Source organism: Falco biarmicus, chromosome 14, assembly GCF_023638135.1.
Source record: "Falco biarmicus isolate bFalBia1 chromosome 14, bFalBia1.pri, whole genome shotgun sequence".
Classification (NCBI taxonomy): Eukaryota; Metazoa; Chordata; class Aves; order Falconiformes; family Falconidae; genus Falco; species Falco biarmicus.
The window spans coordinates 21,001,527-21,020,648 of record NC_079301.1 but is presented as its reverse complement, the minus strand read 5'-3'; the positions used below and the strand labels follow the sequence as shown (position 1 = coordinate 21,020,648).

Sequence of the window (19,122 nt, the reverse complement as noted above, 5' to 3'; positions counted from 1 at the left end):
AAACTTTAAGTGGTTAATTTAGCGAGTTCACTGTTATAAAGACCGTGCTTTTGAATTACAGCCTTTTTTTTATTAACTCTCGCACGATCGTCAAAAACTTAACTTCTCTGTTCAGCTTCACAGCATTAGGATCAATATCATCAATACAGTGTTTGCTTACTCACTCAGGAATTATTCTGACGTTACCCAGGCAAAGGTGCTGAAATTGCAATGCCCTATTTCCATTGCTAAGCAAACCCAGTCACAATCACCTTGTCTCATCTCCACTACCAGCCTTATTTATCTGGTTGCTAACACAGCGCTCATCAATCAAACTGGGATGACAAGAGGCAACTTTTTGCTGAGCAAACATCAATGATGCCTCACGAAGCAGTCGGGCACTAAAAGTGATGCACCACACTGCCTCACTCATTCACAATCTTTATTACACTAACATCATTCATGTAAGTGAGCACCCTAGCTGTTTTGCAGTTTTAGGTTGTGCTTTTATTTTTAATTTAACAGCTACAGTGTAACACAAAACACACTCTTAGTAAGCTGTGAAAACTTGCATCAGAAACAAAAAGTCGCAGATTGCCTTGTAACATGTTAAAAAACATTTGCAAGATGTTTTAATGTGCAGTTACATAAAGGATACACCTTAGGAAATGATTTTTCAAGGAAAAGATGAAAAACCAAGCAGATCAAAACCAAATAAAAATGCCACAGAGCAGCATGAGTGATTTATTCCACTACTTCATTTTGAAATTCATGTGAAGCTGAGATTTGTATAGCACAGACAGTCATGAACATCACCCTAAGATTTTGTTCTAATTCCCCATGAAATCATTTAATGTACTGTAGGAGTAATTTATTTTCTTTTAGAGATGCATATTTTAGTCACTAAATACACCTATGATCACAAGCATATAAATAGCAACTGAAAAAAAATGAATGCAGAGATAAATTTAACATCTATTATCAGCAGATTATAGCACTACATTTCCAGCATCATTGGTTAAAAGAGTAACTACAAAGTTTAATAAGGACATTTTTTTATTTTGTATCTCTAGCCAGATACGTGTAATAGAGAAGAAAATGGACTTAGGACAGACTGAATGTGAGATAAACAGCTGAGTAGTGGTATTAGTAAATTAAATGCTGAAACTTTCTTTCTTTTTCTTCCCCCCACCCCACCCCCCCCCAACCCCCTTACAAGAGAAGCATACAGAAAAGGAATCACACTCTTCCACAGGTACAATAGAGAATGGTGTTCAGATTTATTATATAACGAGACTGAACAATCCTACAACAGTTTTATCTGCATGGAAACAGAACATGCTGTCCTCTCTCTTTCCATTGAAAGAAAAAAACCCCAGTGAATGTATGTGAAAAAAATAGACATTCACTGAGTAATGGTAATGAAGCATAAATTAGGGGAACACGTTAGGAAACCTAACCTGACAGAAGCACATAATAAATTAAATTAAAAACATGCAACATTAAGCCAGTCCCAGAGCATCAAGTGAAATTTGCAATAATACATATAAAGAACATGCAATTAAATAAACTATGCAAATGAGGTAAAAATACAACATACAAGAGAGTCACACATGCAAGTTTCTGCAGCTGATAAACTGTTAGTTGCAATAAGAAATATATAAAAAGCAAAGCTTGGGCCAGAATTTTCTAACAAGGCTCATTTCCAAAGAAAGAACTTTCAGTAGTTCGGTGGGAGGATATTTCAAAATGGACGCACAGACTCTCTAAAACAAACGCTGACATTATGTGAAAATTACACATCACAGGGTGATCATCTCACCTGATCCAGCACAATAATTTCATCCGCATCAACTACTGTTGACAACCTGTGAGCAATGAAAACTGATGTTCGGTGTTTCACCATGTCCTTCATGGCACTGAGAATATTCTGCAAAATTAAAACAGAGACAAACTCTTGCACACTCCTAGGTGGTACAAAGAGAAATAAAATGCTGTCTGGAAATATGCAATTTACTGTAAGTTTTGAGAAGCATCTCCAGTACTGCTATAGCATCACAATAAGAAAGAGCTACGAGTACCTACAGAAGAAACAGAAGAATCCCAAGCATGAAATACCTGTGCCTCTGATAAAGTCCTCAAACTACAAGAAAAAGCTTGCATTCACAGAAAAATGCAGATAACCCAAGGGACAAAGGAAGAGAAGTATTACTTGATTTCAGGAAAAAGTTCCCCATGCAGCCATGCTACAAAAGCAACATAAAGAGCAATAAAGGCATGTGAAAACAATAAATCGTCACAATAACACTACTTTGCAATCAATGAAAGTTAAAGAAAAAATCCTCCTCAACATCATGCCAACGTGGAACATAAAGCAATCCTGGGAATTATCTATCCACCGTTTCCTTTGTGAGTACTCTTCCACCTTCCCAAACTGCATTCAGATGCAAGCAGCACTAACTGGAAATTTATGTTCTCACTGCGATTATTTTCCTTGAAAACCACTTGCCTTTGTCAGAAAACATTTCTATTACCGCACATACTTTTGTGGAAAGGACTCATTTTCATTTGCTGTCTTTAAAGTGCAGTTCTGCTGAAACTGTCAGCTTTCCTTATGATTATAAATACATATAAATACTTATGATAATAAACACAGCAAAACAAAAGAGAAAAAATCCAAGTAGTGTCCTGTAGAACTGTGTGTGTTATGAACATTTCTGGTCTAATGGGGAAACTGTACTATATTTAAATGCTGTACTATATAGATGTACAGTTTGTACTCTGATTTCTTTGCATCTGGAAAATGAAAGTAATTTAGTGATTACAGGTCAATAAATTTGCTCAATAATCTGCATAAGTGAACATAAACATAGCTCGAGCTCTAGTTTTTCATGACATTAGTTTGTGAAATTACTGCTGGTGCTGAGAGTTTTGTGTTTAAGCACAGACGTAGTTATGAAGCCTGATGCAGTGACTGTGGTAGTGTCATGACATCTATGTCACAACGCTCTGATGTTTCACAGCCCTTCCTGTGAAATGAATACAAATTAATACCAGCGCTGCAGGTTACACCTACCTGATTTGCATCTCAGAAAGATGCTGCACAATAAACAAGAGGTTTTCTGTTCTGCGTTATGTCACAATTATTTATAAGACATCTTTAAGGAATGCTAGATGTCACCTAAACACCTTTTAAAGTGGATTGGAAAGCTTCACACTTCATGGCCGCATGAGGTATTTGCAACAGTTTCAAGAGATGAATGTTTAATGGTGAATGGGACCTCCAGAGTGTAAAACAGAAAATATGCCCAGAGACAGAGTTGATATTCTTAACTATGTCTCGAGGCAGACAGACTCACTAGCTCTGCGCTGGCCTTTAGAAAAAGGGCTTAGACATAGAATCTCTTAATAATAATAATACCAGGAAAACCCATGATAGCTCAGAATTCTTTCCGAGAGGAAAAGAACAAGGAAAAAACATCAGAATCAAATCATTACACCACTTAAGTTTTATATTTTGTTATCCCAATTTACCTCTTCTGTAATTGAATCTAAAGATGACGTGGCTTCATCATAAAGAAAAATAAGTGGCTCCTTTAACATTGCTCTAGCAATTGCGACTCTTTGCTTTTCTCCTCCTGAATGGGGGGGGGTGGGGGAAGGGGGAGGAAAAAAAAAAAAGATTATATTACAATCATGATATTCTAAATTAAACAGCAGACGTAACTGTTTTGGGGGTTGTGGGGCTTTGGTTGGTTGGTTTTGTTTTGTTTTTTTTAAATACACATCATGGTTGCTACTGATAAAGGTCTGTACATGTTATATAAAAAATCACACAGGTTCCTGCTCCCTGGTAAATCTAAAGCAATTCAAGATTATCTTTTTAGAAAAGGACAGAGAACTATTTTGTATATGCTGCAAGGCAAGAGCCTCCTACAGGTAAGTAATGATGATGTATGGTAACTCACTCTGTACTCCAGGGAGCATGAGCTCATTTACCTGCTCTAAGCTATGCCCTGTACAGTAACTTTGCATACAGACATCCTGCTTTCTCCCACAAATAAACAATGCTCTGTCCACGCCTGCTGTATTTGATTTCATGCACCTTGTGCACACATTTCTTCTTTCAGTCCCTCCTTGAAATTCATCTAACTTTCCATTCTGTAATGGCCCAGACTTAAAAGTATCCGTACCCAAAAGAGCCTTAACCAGCAAATTTCAGTAAAGATCACAATTAATATGGTACTGAACACCACCTTCATTATGCAAGCTACTGTATGTTGGTTTCTGATGTAACCAAGTTTCAGACTAGTTTCTTCCCTTCACAATTCTTATAGCCAACATCTACTCAAGAATAACTTTGGTCAACATTTACAGACAGGAAAACAGGTGCATTTGACAACTTAAAATCTGCTAAACATTTGGTATGCAATGCAAACATTTCACATTTGTGCACTTGCCCTCCTTTGTTTTATTCGAGGCTTCAAAACATTCCATTTAATATAATTATATTCTTGTTAATGTTCCATTCCTATCAGGAGAGAACATGCTTTAATAAACCATTTAAAAGGCTGATAATAATGCTGCAGTTTAAAATTTAAACTGTCTTTGGCAGAACTCAGTAGCAATTAGAATTGTACAATTTACTCAGTCTATTTTAATGCACTCTCCCTCTCTCTCCTGTAAAGCATGTTCAAAACTCACAGCTTGACAATATCCATGTTTGAAAGACATACTACAATAACAACATCCAAGGTCTTTCCTTACATTTGTAGCATATTGACTTGTTTCATGCTCTTCCCCATTCACATTCAGAGCAGCAGCATGTTAACTGTTTCATTCACAAAGTCAGAGGCTCGGGCTGTTACAGCTCTGCTTACTACACATCGACACTGAAATGGATTCCACTTGATAAAGCCAACACAACTTGGTTTTCATTATTTACTCGTGATGAATCAGTCTCCAAGACCAGTAAGAACTGCACTAAATGCTTACTTCACCATTTCAATTCTCCCACCACACAAGGGGAGAGAAACTCAGGTAGCGAGGCTTGTTATCCATGCTACCGTACTGTCACTACGGAGTCTTCTGTGTATTAAGGTTCTTGCCAATTATTAAAAAAAAAAAAAAATCCACCAATTTTAAAGTATCAAGACAGCACTTCTAACATACCGTTTTCTAATGTCAGTCCTCAAAGTAGTAAACTGTTAATTTACTAGAAGAAAGGAATCCATAACATAGCAAATTTTTGCATACAGGCAGAATCCAATTTACTTTTTCTTTTTTAAACTAGTAATTTGTTGCAATCAGATTTAACTGTTCACAGAACCAGGCTCCCAAATTAAGACTGCAGCCTTTACTGGCCCCACACATTACTACCACATTTCACACATCTGGGACCCGTATTAAGTTGTCATTGTGCCTTTCACTGAGACACCCACCACATCAGTGGTCCTGAAAACCTTGTTTTTCCACCACGCACATATAACGAGTGGATTTCAAAGAGGACCACTTAAATGCATAGAGTTTTCGCTCCCCCTATTTCTCCCACAAAATATTATTTGAAAAAGACAAAACAAGTCAGGACTTTGTTTCTTCTCAGACATGAACTTATTCAAACAAGATATTAAACAGATTCAGAAATTAATCTAGTATACACCTTTCAAACAATTTAGGGAGCCATACTACTATTTAGAAAACTACAGAGATTCAAAGTAACAGATGCCTTGTTTTTACAGAGCTACTGAAGTAACTCAAAAGACACGCATTTGACATCTCCAATCCATTAAACAACTAAACCATTTCTGGCCATTACAACTCTCATTACCAATGAAAATATTGATCTAACAAAAGCACACGGGATGCAGCGGACACATTAGCTCCACATTCCAACCTAAACCCACAAACTGGCACTGGCAAGCAAAAGCACACAGCATCTAGCTCCCCAACAGCCGAGCACACAACTGCATGTAAGATCAACTCAATGCGCAATCCCAGGAAGCCCAAGATGAGCAGACATTTCTGAGAGCATTAGCCCAAGACTCCTGTACCCTGATTGCAAACATTACTGAAGCTTGTTTATTACTGTTCTTTGCCGATACTCATCCAATTTGTTGAAAAGAAGAACTTTAAATACAAACAAGACGGGAAAAAGACACACTTCCCTTCGCTTTCTAAACACCACTTCTGTCAAACATGGTTAGATGGGTGCTTATGACCATCACACAAGCACAAAATGGTAGCACAAAATAAAGGATGGAATAAAGGTATAACCCATTTTCAGAAAGGCTCCATTAAAGGAGTCTCGAGGTCTGAAGGAAACTCCAACATGCCTGCACACACTTTTCCAGATTTAGAATGGGACGTGGACTCGTAGAATCATTTAGGTTGGAAAAGACCTTTAAGATCATCAAGTCCAACTGTTAACCCAGCACTGCCAAGGGCACCACTAAACCACATCCCTCATTTTCAATACTTCCAGGGATGGTGACTCCACCACTTCCCTGGGCAGCCTGTTCCAGTGCTTGACAACCCTTTTGGTGAAGAAATTTTTCCTAAAATCTAATCTAAACTTCAACATAAGGCTAAGGCTTTGAGCAACCTGATCTTGTGAAAGACGCCCCTGTTCACAGCATGGGGTTGGTCTAGATGATATTTAGAAGGTTCCTTCCAACCCAAACCATTCTATGCTTCTATAAACGCCAAGACATTTCAAACCTATTGTTAGTCAAACCCTCTTCCTAGAAATTACTAGTTTGGGGAGACAGGCAGCACAAGAGAAATCTTTATTCATTATCATGGTTCTCTACAGTTCTGCCAGTACCTATTTTATATCTTCTATCACTCACCCAGATTTGTGCTTCACATATTTTATTTCTCTTCCAATTTTTCTGTATTGCCCTTTTGCAAACGTGTACGCTTTCTCCTGCACATACATTCTGGATACAGAATGTAACCTCTGATCCTCTGTTTCAAAGAGACCAGGACTCCTGACTTCAGCAGCTGCATAGTAAGAAACACCACGTTAGCTTGCTGTCTTTGCAACAGGCAGCAGCTCTGCCCGACCACACTTCTGTGCTCCTGCCTCTGGACCCCCCACAGCCCCCAATGAGTCACACATCTCGGTACCTTTCGCCAGCACCCTCAGAACCCTGAAGTTTCCAAACTCGCCGAGGTAAGTCTCTCTCCCCAGTAGGGCCATACCTCCTACCCAACAGAGCAGAGCTGTCTGCCCTCTACCACTCCACATGCAAATGGAAACAGCTGACCTGCTCTTTGGTCTACCCAAAAATATGTCTTGTACGCTGTGTCAGAGGGGAAGACAATTAAGCTCTGCCACACGGTAAGGCCCAGTATTCAGGAGAAGTTCTTTAGAAGACACATCCTACATGTCACCACAGTGATACGGCCTCTCCTCAGGCAGAGCGGTAGCTGTGTATGTACTGCAGTTCAGCATTACGCCGTCTACTTTGTCAAAACCCTTTCAAACATTTTAAATGACCTCACACTTACCTAAACACCTTAAGATTGTATCAGGAAAAGATACCAAACCAATATGAAAAACTGTGCCCCACCACTGCTCATATGGGCTAGCAATTTTAAGCAAAACTATATAGTGTTTTGCTTTTTTAAAACAAGACAATAGGAGATTGTTTTAACGAACTTTGGAAATGCAACTTCTGCTTCTCATCGTATCCACCAAGGAGGGGAACCAAACCCATCAGTGAATTAAATGGGGAAAACCTCATGGAATAACTATCTCATTTTATCTTGCATCAAATACCTATTAAAAAATTAAGAGCTATAAGAAGATAAAGACTTACTTAAACTGTATATAAAATAACCTAGTAATAAGAATCATACACCCTTCAACCAAAACAATGATTTCATTTTTGTTTCATTCAACAGACATTTATTAAGTCTTACATTTATGTGACGGACATCACTATTAGTTTTGTCTCAAAGCAACTTCAACCTAAGGGATTTGAGATTGAAAGCATTCCAGTGGAATCTAGCTACTACCGAAAAAGTTATACTTAAACCCTGTATTTTTAAAATCCTATGTCCCCCCAAAAACCAGAAAAAGGATATGGGATATGATTTACATTCTCATCTTACATTATAACTTCACCTCAGGAAGAATGTTTGCTTTCAAACATCCTCCCTAGGAACAAGTGTTTGTAATTTTAGTATTACAGACAGCTGTAGAGAAGGAGTAAAGTGATTTTTTGTAAGAGTGGCCCGAAAGGCTAGCATGACTAGCAAAGCCTGGCTAATGCCATGGTATGATCTTTCTAGTATAGAACAGTTATGCTATTTTAAAAAGTGCATACTCAAATACAAAGGGACTTTGAGAACCTAAACTCATGCTTTTTTTTGTTTCAGTACCAAGGTTGTATGATTTAAATCTGTAGCTTGCAGATACGCAGACACCATTTTCACATTGTTTCTTACACAATTAACGGTTAAGAAACATGTAAGATTTGAACACCCTTTCACTACAAACAGGGTCCAAAATGACTATACTACAACATACGCTGCCTTACTCACTATCAAAAGCAAAACCAAAACACAACCTAACTTTTGGCTCTTTGAAATTTAGATTTAAGAACACAAATTTGGAAGGTCTATGCATATATATATATAAGCCTATCACATCCTACATGCAAAGCACACATACATGAAGTTCCCAATCCTATTCACACACATCACACTACCCAAATAGATTACGAGAAAGATCATTTTCATTTAGATGCACCTACATGCTTACCTATCAACTCATTTAACACTATCCCCTGAAAATACATTCCTTTAAATAACTTGCAGACTACAGTTGCCATAAACTACAGATCTTTGTATTAAAATTTAGCCTTACAATTATGTTATACTGCAAATAAGCTAAAAGCAAGTCTGACTGAGGAATAAACTATGCACTGAACTTTGAGGTAGCAAAAGGGATACAAAAAACTTGTGTGCTTAAGATCCTACCTGAGAGCTTGAGTCCTCGTTCACCAACCTGAGTGTTGTAACCATTTGGCATTCGAAGAATAGCATCGTGGATTCCTGCCAACTTTGCTACTGCATACACCTCTTCTGGCGTTGCACCGGTATTGCCATAGAGCAGATTGTAATAGATGGTATTATGGAATAGAACAGCATCCTACGTTTACAGAAAGAATATTTTAAACAAGAATCCACGAACAATAGTTTAAAAACTGTCACTGTCCCCAGTCCATGAAAGAAATGAATACAGAATAGCTTATATTCTTCTATAAAGCCTGAAGGTGAAAGTATTTGGGGAAATTTCTTTTCCCAAAAATGGGATTAATACATTTTGTGTCCTAAATATGTGTCACACATACTTTTACCATTTTGCTAACTCATTACGGGTGGCAATCGACTATAAAGCTAAATCACTTAAAGCTGGAGGCAGTTTCTCATGAAGAGGCTTAAACACTTTTCAGAAATTGGATCTATATGATGATGCACATAAAAATATTTCCCAGGGAAGAAAAAAACAAAAAGAAAGAAAAAAAGGCAGCAGCATGGCAACTTTCAAAGGAGCTACACAATAACACTGCATTAGGATTGGCCTTCATTGAACCACAGTGTCAATACTGCTGCATTAGGATTGGCCTTCATTGAACCACAGTGTTAGAATACTGAGAATTACTATTAGGATGGACTATTTGGGGGGAATGAAACACTGTATACCTGAGGTACAACTCCTATTGCCTTTCTCAGACTTTCCAAACTGACGTCTTGTATGTTCTGTCCAGCAACATAAATGTTTCCTTTCTGAGGTTCATAGAAACGAAATAATAATCTCACAATTGTGCTTTTCCTGAAATTGAAAAGAATTGAAGGTAATGTTACATCGCTGGTCTGCTATTTACAATCGCTAAAACAGAACTGATGTCACAAACAATAATAATAAAAAGCAAAACACAAGAACACACATTTAAGAAACAAAATTCTACATCGATTGGTGTATTTAGTCCATTTACCCACCCTGACCCACTACCTCCTACAATGGCCACTTTCTTTCCTGCAGGGACTTCAAAAGACACTCCAGCAAGGACTTTCTGCCCCTCAAGGTATTCAAAATGCACATTATCAAAGGTGATGGCAGCAGTCTGTGGTGTGATCTGCAGGGGTGGTGCCAGCTCTTTGTCCTATTAAAAGAAGAGTGCCACTTTATATGCTGCCCAGAAAGTATCTCAAGCAGTTCAACAAGCTGAACAGTCCATTTCCCAGCTCAGTAAAAGGCGAACAGACACTCCAGCTTGGATATGCTGAAAATAATTATAAACCTTCACACAAGTGAAATTGGTTTGTTCCCTCTTTTCACCAAAAAGAGGTGGTTTGTTCCTCCTTTTCCCCAAAAGAGGTTAGAACTTCTGCTGTAAACGCTGCTTCACAACTTCTTTTGCACTGATAAATTCTGCATCATTAGTTACAGATAAAAATTCAACCACAAGGCATGAATACAAAATAAAAAAAGTCTCAATACAAACACAGCTTCCACGAAGCTTTTGCTGTCACTAAAATGTTCTGCAAGAAAAAAGCAGCTGCTGTTGCACTAACTGCACTTAAAGAGGAGGCAGAACAGCATCCTTACACAACATCTCTTTCTTGAATAGAAATTAAACCTGGAAGGTAATAAACAGGCGAAATGATGGCATTGCCAGAAAACAGCCCTATTAAATACCCAGATACTTTAGGAAAATAAGCTACTACTTACTTTAATTTTGGTATCTACACTGAGAAGTGTAAACAAGGTATTCATATCTATTAGTGCTTGTCTTGTCTCTCTGTATACTGTTCCCAGGAAGTTTAGGGGAAGAGAAAGCTGGAACAGCAATCCATTCACCATTACTAGATCTCCAACAGAAAGGCTGCCTTAAGACAAAATGGATGTGAGAGAATAAGGAGACTTGAAGGGTTGTCTTGTTAGGAAGTACCAAAAGATTTTAAAAAAATAACCAAGTCAATCAAGTCTAGTTTCTTTTATCCCATTTCTAAAACCAGATGTTTAAATAGTAAACAAAATGCATTCCCAGAAGATCAGAATTTATATAGGAAGGTGCCTGAAACAAATGGCAATGTTTGTGTGGATTGCACTTAAGGACACGAAAGCACCTGGAAAATAAGACAAGCAGCATATCAAGAAATTCACAGAAAACATCATATTGTAAAGCTGTAAACTCCACAGTGAGAAACATAAAGGGGCCTAAATAAGTTAGAAGAGGAGGAGCTAATATACGAAAACAAGAATCAGGAAAGACAATCTTAAGCAAAATTACAGACAAATCCAAATGACAGAATTTGTTACGAACAAGAGAGAAGACTTTTATACTATATACAACAGAGCTGCTAAAACATAGTGAGAACCTCTGGGCAGCTTAATATCAAATACCCTGATCAAGGGAAAACTCAGGATGAACACTCTAGCTACAGGTAAGTGCCAGGTCAGTTCAGCTGAAACAGGTCCAGAAAGATGATTTAAAGATATATTTCTATCAGCCTGCTAAAAGGCTATTCTAATTTTTCTTAAGGACAGCCATAAACTGCACCTACTGACTTATTCATTCACAGTCTCACTCTTCCCTAGCCTGGCATCCCCTAAAAAGAACAGAGCAGATGCAAGACAGCCAGCATGATATAAAGGTCTACCCTTCAAACACATCTGGATGCTAATAGTGTTTAAAGCACCATTATTTTTACCCTAAAAGCACACTGCTTTAGCTGAACCCCATCCCAATACTGCATTGATCTACTGTATTTGAAACTTGTACTGTCTTCCTAAACAAGCAGGTTTTACTTTATGTAGTAAATTAGACAAAAAATTCTAACAAATTGAAATTATTCCTTTAACAGCGTGCCCTTATTAATCTATGGAAAGTAAAGGACAGTGGTAATAAAACTACTGGAGACAAAGCACACTGGTATATACACATTCGGGAAAAGTTCTGAATTTTGCCAACATGAAAAGGAAGAAGGGTAAAAAGAAAGGATCTCTGTAGAAGGTCCACAGAAGTATTTGTATTTTATGTGTCTTTCATAATCCTTCAACAGAAACTTCCTGAAGTTACATTTTCTTAGGATCATTTTCTACCTGCAAAACTTTTAATATGTTTCTAATACAATCATACTAGATACTGATATATATATATGATGGAATTAGTAATACTTCAAGAAGTAGCAATACTCAAAACTCTCAAGCAAAAACTCAAAATGAACTATCACGTCAACTCTAAGTTAATTAAAATGAACACCTTTATTATGGATGAATTAAGGTAAAAGGCAGTAATTTTTAGCTTATAAACAGAAGAGTTACCTGCAACAATGCCCTGGCTGGCAAGCACCATAATGGCCGTTAATCCAATGCTAAATATAGCACTCTGTCCAAAATTCAGGAGAGCTAAAGTAGAGGTAGTCTTCAGGGAGGCATTTTCATATATCTTCAAGAATTCGTCATACCGCTGGGCTTCATATTTTTCATTATTGAAATACTAGGATATACACAAAAATAATGAATGTGACCTCAAACATACTAGACTGCATACTTAACTCCTTATAAAATTCAGTATAAACATACTACATGCACAGATACACACAACCCCTCTTCAACACTTTTAACAACTGAAGAGAAAAGAACGTAAAAAGACTAGTGTGTGAGGACAGAAATCATGAGCTAAACCCCAGGACATTCTGCACTGGAAAGGAGATAATACAGAGACCCCTACCATACTCGTATTCTAGTAACACCAGGTGTCTGTCTTGCAGAACTTCTGCTCAATTAACGTCAAAACCAAACACCAGCTGCCACTAGATACTAAAAAGAAGGAAAAGTTACCGTCCTCTACGTACTAGAACGTCCTTGTTACTGTGATGGCAAATTCTTTTGAATCATAGATTCATGGAATGGTGTAGGTTGGAAGGGACCTTAAAGACCACCTAGTTCCAACCCCCCGCCATGGGCAGGGACACCGGCCACCAGCCCAGATAGCATGGTACTGCCCACACAACGTCTACTTCTGGGTGCTTCTTCACAAATAACTCCACTGCTTATCTTTCCAGTTCTAGCTCTCCAGTTAAAAGCAGCATAAAATAAGCACAAGCTTGGACAATTTCAAAGCTGTCCACAGGGTTTTTCCAACAGCAGCAGCTGAAGAACCAATAGACACCTTTTCTTTCATGTGAACATTGCAATGGAGTGCTACAAACAGCGGTAGGTAATGAAAACAGTACACATGGTCATTTGAGAAGACAACGTGGGGCAGGCTGACATTCAGAAGGCAATTCTGCAAACAAGAGAAGTTTCTTCAAGACTCTGAGTTTACATGCTGCAGAAACTGATGGCCAAAGGGATTCAGTCATGAAGCTTCTCACTCTTCATGAGCGAATACATTTTTCCAAGCCCTGCTAACAAGTTTCATGCTACTCCATTAGGATCATGATGTACTTGTCAAATGAATGTTTTAAAAATATGCTATTGCTCCAAATATGTAGCCCTATAAAAGATGAATCTTATGACTCACTTTCCCTAGGCTGACATAAGAAAGACAAAGAGCCTAGTAGTAAAGATTGGTCTTACCTTCACGGTCTCATAATTTAGTAGCGAGTCAATTGCAGCATTACCCGCATCATTATCTGCTTTGTTCATTTCTATTCGAAACTTAGTCCTGTAAAATGAAGGTTTTATACAGTCAAGAGTTCAGGCTGAGGCAACACTAAGCACCCTGATGAATCTGAGGGCACGCCTTACCTCCACTGTGTAACTCCTATTGTGAATGCTGCATAGGCTCCTAGTGTCCCCAGAGTTACTAAAGCAAACTCTGCACCACATTTGTAATACTAGAATATTTAAAAGAAAAGAAAGTCACAATAATTTTCAAAACTTCACTGTTACCTCAAAATTATGATAGCTTAGCCCAGGATAAGAACTCTGAAGGTCCCTCCCAACACACTCCCTACTCTGAAAAAGCTTAAAACTAAATACAGGCTTAAACTGAAAAGGAAAGCAGTAAGAAGGGTCTAGGTTATCTCCTCCAGCGTTTTTATCAAGAGCTAGTGTATAACATAATAATGGAAAGTTATATTTTGCCATTATAAAACAGAAATGTTGCTAATGTTTGTGCCGTTCCCACAAATAAGTATTTGTTTACATGCTTTTTGGGTGGATTTTGAAAGAAAGCTGAAGACTGCGGAAGAAGAAATAAATGGCCTTGCAAAACAATTTATGAAGTATTTTCTCTACTTCAGGGTACACCAGAAGAGGAAAGCCCTAAGAAAAATTAAAGCATCATGGCAGGTTGGCTGACAGCCAGCCTGATCTGCAACTTCCAACAGTTATAAAATTTAACCCAGTATCAACAGGGGTTTTAACTCATACTGACACACTTAAATTTCATTAAGTCCTTCTAAAAAGAAGGGGAGTAAAGAAAACAAGGTTCTTGCTTTTAATTCAGTCTAAGCTACATAATGGAGATCTAGATTTTAGCATATAAATATCCCAAGATCCTGATTTCAAAGACAGTAAGTGTGATTCTTAGAAGAAAAGTTTAAAATTGAGCTTTTTCAGCTTAAAACCTGCAAGAAGGAGAAGCCTATTTTCCAAAAGATAATTTTCATCTTTAAGTTCTAGATAAGAAAAGACTAGTATTTAGAAAGAGAGCTAATAATCACTCCCTCTACCCTCAACACAAGAAGACACAACATTCCTGGAGATTTATATTCTGTTTCCTCAGTATTTACCCTGATATATTTGACACTTGTATGCAGTTTACTTTTCTGATTTTATTTTTTCAACAATTCTGAAGAAAACCATTAGAAACTGTCCACATAAGTACTACCAGCTGAAGACAGGCGTTAAATGTGAAAATAATTTCAAATAAGCCAATTTAACTATTATTTGAAAATTACAGATTTTTCTCCTTTACAGTAGTTGCTTCCACAACCACCCTGCAAATTCAATTATTATTATTAATACTCAGTAGACTTTGGTAGAAGAAAATCCATGTATTATTCCCAAATAAGACAACTCCAACTCAGGAATAAACACCACTTACCAGAATTCCACTGACTAGGGCCACTTCAAACATTGTAGGTCCCAGGTTAAATACTAAAGCACTAAGAACAAAACTGATGCCTCTTGTTCCTCTATCGATGGTTTTTGACAGAGCTCCTGTTTGCCTGCTTAGATGGAAGGCCAAATCCAGGTTATGAAGGTGCAGAAAAACATTCTTTGCTATCCTTCGGATTGAATTTTGAGCTACTTTCCCAAATACTGCATTTCTAGCTTCATTAAATAACGCTGCCCCAGCTCTTGAGATACCATCTAAAAAAAAGATGAAAAAGTTTACAAAATGAAAATAGTTATATTTCCAACTTCCCTCCATGCATGAAATTAGACTCATTCTTTATATATATAGTTTTCAACATTTTTAGCTGAAAACTAATTTAAACTTAATTGGTCCAAAACTTTATGCTATTTTTCATTTATAAACCATTGCACATACATTATAGAAGTTTCTTTTGCAGCTGGTTTTAAGAATGGGTAGGATTTATAATCAAGAATCGCTGCTGTAAGCATTATTTCATTTTTTAATTGGAATACCAGAAGCAAGGTGCCAGAACATTGGAAACAGACACCAACACAGAAGCCACAATGAAACAACCAAGCAGGACACTCAGCAGCGCACAGGTCAGCGCTGCTATCCTACTCCCTTAGGGAAGAACATCAACGCTTGTCAATGGATTTGGGAATACCACTTACAGCCAATGAGAACAGCAGTTGCCAGAGTTGCCACTGTATTTGGTGCATCACTGAGGCTGAGTATGTTTCCAGATACCTGGTTGAGGCTGTCTACTGCATATTTAAACATGAAAGGAACCAATATATTCATGGCCTAAAAGCATAAGAACACCAATTAGTCCATACGCATTAAAACATCTATGTAGCATGACTACTTTTTCTGAAATTGCTCTACTGTTATATTTAGTTCTTAACCACTTAGAGCAGGTGAGATGGCTCTTGATTTCAAGCACAGTATTCACCATACTATTAAGTCTTTACTCCTGGGACTGCAGGGTTAGTTTGTCTCTCTCATGAGCTCCTTTTAAATATCAGTTTCTATCCTAAACAAATTGTACACTGCAAAGGCACTTAAAATGAGGCTGAGCACTCAGTACAGCAATGGCAAGACTAGGAAATGAATCAAGTGGCAGACACTGCATGACGCATACCCACAATGCTACTAAATTATATCGTCATTACAGGTTGTTTGTTCTTTGTGATACTGGCAATATTCAGCATGAAAAAGCACTACTAGAAAAGACCAACTCACTCCCATATTGCTAACGCCAGTTCAATAGAGATGTATTGAACTAAATATAAATATACTAAATATTTATATATAAATATACTAAAGCTCCAGTGAAGTCAAAGAAAAAAAGTTAAACCTATCCTTTGTCTCTTCTGACTGTTAATACTGCCTTAGTATTTAAATAATGCTTTCTATTTGCAACATCACTATAGACATTAACTTAGTATCAACCTTAACCCTAGCATTCGGCACAGCAGCACAAAGGACTTTCCATACAGTCTACAAGAAACTACAAATCACTTTAACACTATGTGCTTTCAAACAGAATACCGAAGTCATACCCACAACCTAACATATAGTACGTCACTGGGTATTTTTGTAAGAACACCAAAACCTAAATGCATCTTCTCGAACAGTAGTGTCTCCATTACATGTGAAAAGCAATAAAGCCAGATATGTAGATAGACCAATTTTAGGATTTTTTATTTGCACAATTGTAGCATGAGAAAATACTGAAAATCTTACAGAAAACAAAATTCTCAAGTCTTGTGCATGTTCCATTTTTATATCACTCATTTGTACCAACAAGAAAAAAAAATCTACTGTCAAACTTAACACAATTAATAGAATTCATTAATTCAAACCACTTCTAACTGAAGATTTGAAAATAAGCTACGCAAGTTTTTAGCAGTTCAATCTTATAATCGTGGCAGATGTTAAAACACTTTACAGCAAACTGACTGCTTAAAGTTGAGTGGGGGGGGGGGGTTTGATATTCCGAAAAAAAATGGTTGGTAGAGGACAAATTATTTTACATGAGAAGAAACAAAAAGCCAAAACAGATTGACAAAGATATTTCAGCTCTCTCCACCAAATGTTTTGTATACCCGCTTAGATCTCAATTGTATTTAGGGACATCTGTTAAAGCTGAAAACCCAGTGAAAAACTGTAAATTAACTGGATAAAACTAGGTCTCAAGTGAAAAGAAGTGGTAAAGTCTTTCATAACTTCAGCCCAAATTCAGGCTGGATCACAGGCTTTTAGTAATTGCAGTAACCGTTCCAGCAGCAAACACTCCCAGTGTTACAAATTACTGTAGGTAGTGGAAGACAGGTGCTCCACAAAGCGGGGAAACCAGAGTTTTGAAAATATTTCTTTTAACTGTAGGATTAAAGAAAAAGTTTTAAGTTAAATTTTTTGAATCTGTTCTGTTTATTTCTTTTAAACATTGTTTAGGCAAAAGTTTTAAATGCAAATGAGGAAGGAATCCGTCTTCTCTTCCCTCCTGTCTCCCCTATGAAATATACTGAGCGGGGCGGGGGGGGGGGGGGGGGGGGGGGGGAAGACAACTACCAAACTGTCAATACAGTATAATACAGACACCTCCTCAGAGGAGACAGATGAGATCTGAGAGCATCGAAGTGAGATTATTACTAGTTAGTTTGTGACTGAAAAAAAGAAAACGGCTGAAAGATGAGGTCCTACTTCAAATACATTCTTCTGAAATCTGCCTAGAGCAAGCCTGAGAGCCGCTGGGCAACAGCTCCCCTTTTAATAGACAGGAATTGTGGAAGTCTCCATTAAAAAAAAAAAAGACCCCAGGTTAGCATTATCTGCAGAAAGCCAACAAATACCATCAAAGCAGCAGTATACAATAATGTCTGATAACTTCAATTATACACAGCAGACGAACAGGTTACTGCCATTACATGCTTAAACCTTAAGCATAAAGCCCCACAGAGAACTGAGAAAGCATTAACAGAGATTTTGAATCTTTACAATACTGAAATTCAAATCCCTCCCCTCCCTTCCCCAGTATAATCAAAAAAAAAACCCCTACTTTTCCTTCAGAGTTACTGAAACTCAATTTTTGGGTGGCATTCTGTTCTTAATAAAGATGAATATACTACCGTGTGTGTTTCAGTGATGACCAACATGACAAAGTGTAGGTTTTCCTAGGAGAGACTACTCAGTAGAAAATAAGAGTATTGTAACGCAGGTTGTCTTGATTTGCTGCAGACTCTCACAAATCCCTCTGCAGGGATTTTACTCTTCAGTAGACTATGCTACACTACAGGTAGTTTCGAAATGGAACTACAGATGTATTTTAAAGTCCATTTAAAGAAAAGAGGGATATTCTTTAAACTGCAGTTCTCCACTTGCAATTAATTTAACCGGTAACAGCCTACAATTTTGCAGAAATGTCTTCTTTTACATCAATATAATTCTACCCAATAGAGTTTTAAATGAAATTTAAAGCCTGGTCTCAGGTTATAGTTGTTCTGACTCCTGGAGGGTAAAGCTTGAATAAGGACAAGGCAGCATGGTATTAAATTTCATTAGCAATCAAGACAGTCTGCTTGCCAGTAATTAAAAAAAAAAAAAAAGGTTAATCTTACAAAGTTTATAGCAAGAGAGATGAGAGGCCATTATTAGAAACAGGCCTTTCCTACTCAATTTGTTAAGTCAATGAGATCACGTTCACATTAACAGAAACAAAATTTCAGCCTCCTGCATAAACTCACAGCTATCTCTTTCGCAGCCTAGATTTGCTGGCACAGAAAAAAAAGCTTTAAGCACACCTAGGCACACTTTGAAAAGCTACCATACAAAAAACTTGTCTTATGCAATGTATCTATACGGGTTTCCCTCCTTCTCCTAACACCTGAAAGCTTGATAACAATTCCCATTAAAAAGATCCTTTTTAATATGAATTTGTTAGTTTTCTATTTATAATTTTGAATTAAAAGCTTATCCTTGCCTGAATTGATTGGAAAGCAAATACAGCCCCCATGAAGTCATCCCAACTCAA

At 37.4% G+C, this 19,122-nt stretch overlaps 1 protein-coding gene across 1 annotated transcript in view; it reads right to left on the bottom strand.

The window, feature by feature from the left end:
• Window positions 1-19,122, bottom strand: part of ABCB7 (ATP binding cassette subfamily B member 7) — a 44,902-nt gene that overhangs the window by 4,744 nt on the left and 21,036 nt on the right. The window contains exons 5-15 of the mRNA XM_056359479.1: window positions 15,761-15,893; window positions 15,054-15,322; window positions 13,751-13,839; window positions 13,580-13,667; window positions 12,320-12,494; window positions 10,724-10,881; window positions 9,991-10,154; window positions 9,694-9,823; window positions 8,968-9,139; window positions 3,514-3,617; window positions 1,802-1,909 (exon numbers count right to left, since the gene is read on the bottom strand). Coding sequence (XP_056215454.1) covers window positions 1,802-1,909; window positions 3,514-3,617; window positions 8,968-9,139; window positions 9,694-9,823; window positions 9,991-10,154; window positions 10,724-10,881; window positions 12,320-12,494; window positions 13,580-13,667; window positions 13,751-13,839; window positions 15,054-15,322; window positions 15,761-15,893 — 1,590 coding nt within the window. The remainder of the gene's footprint in view (window positions 1-1,801; window positions 1,910-3,513; window positions 3,618-8,967; window positions 9,140-9,693; window positions 9,824-9,990; window positions 10,155-10,723; window positions 10,882-12,319; window positions 12,495-13,579; window positions 13,668-13,750; window positions 13,840-15,053; window positions 15,323-15,760; window positions 15,894-19,122) is intronic.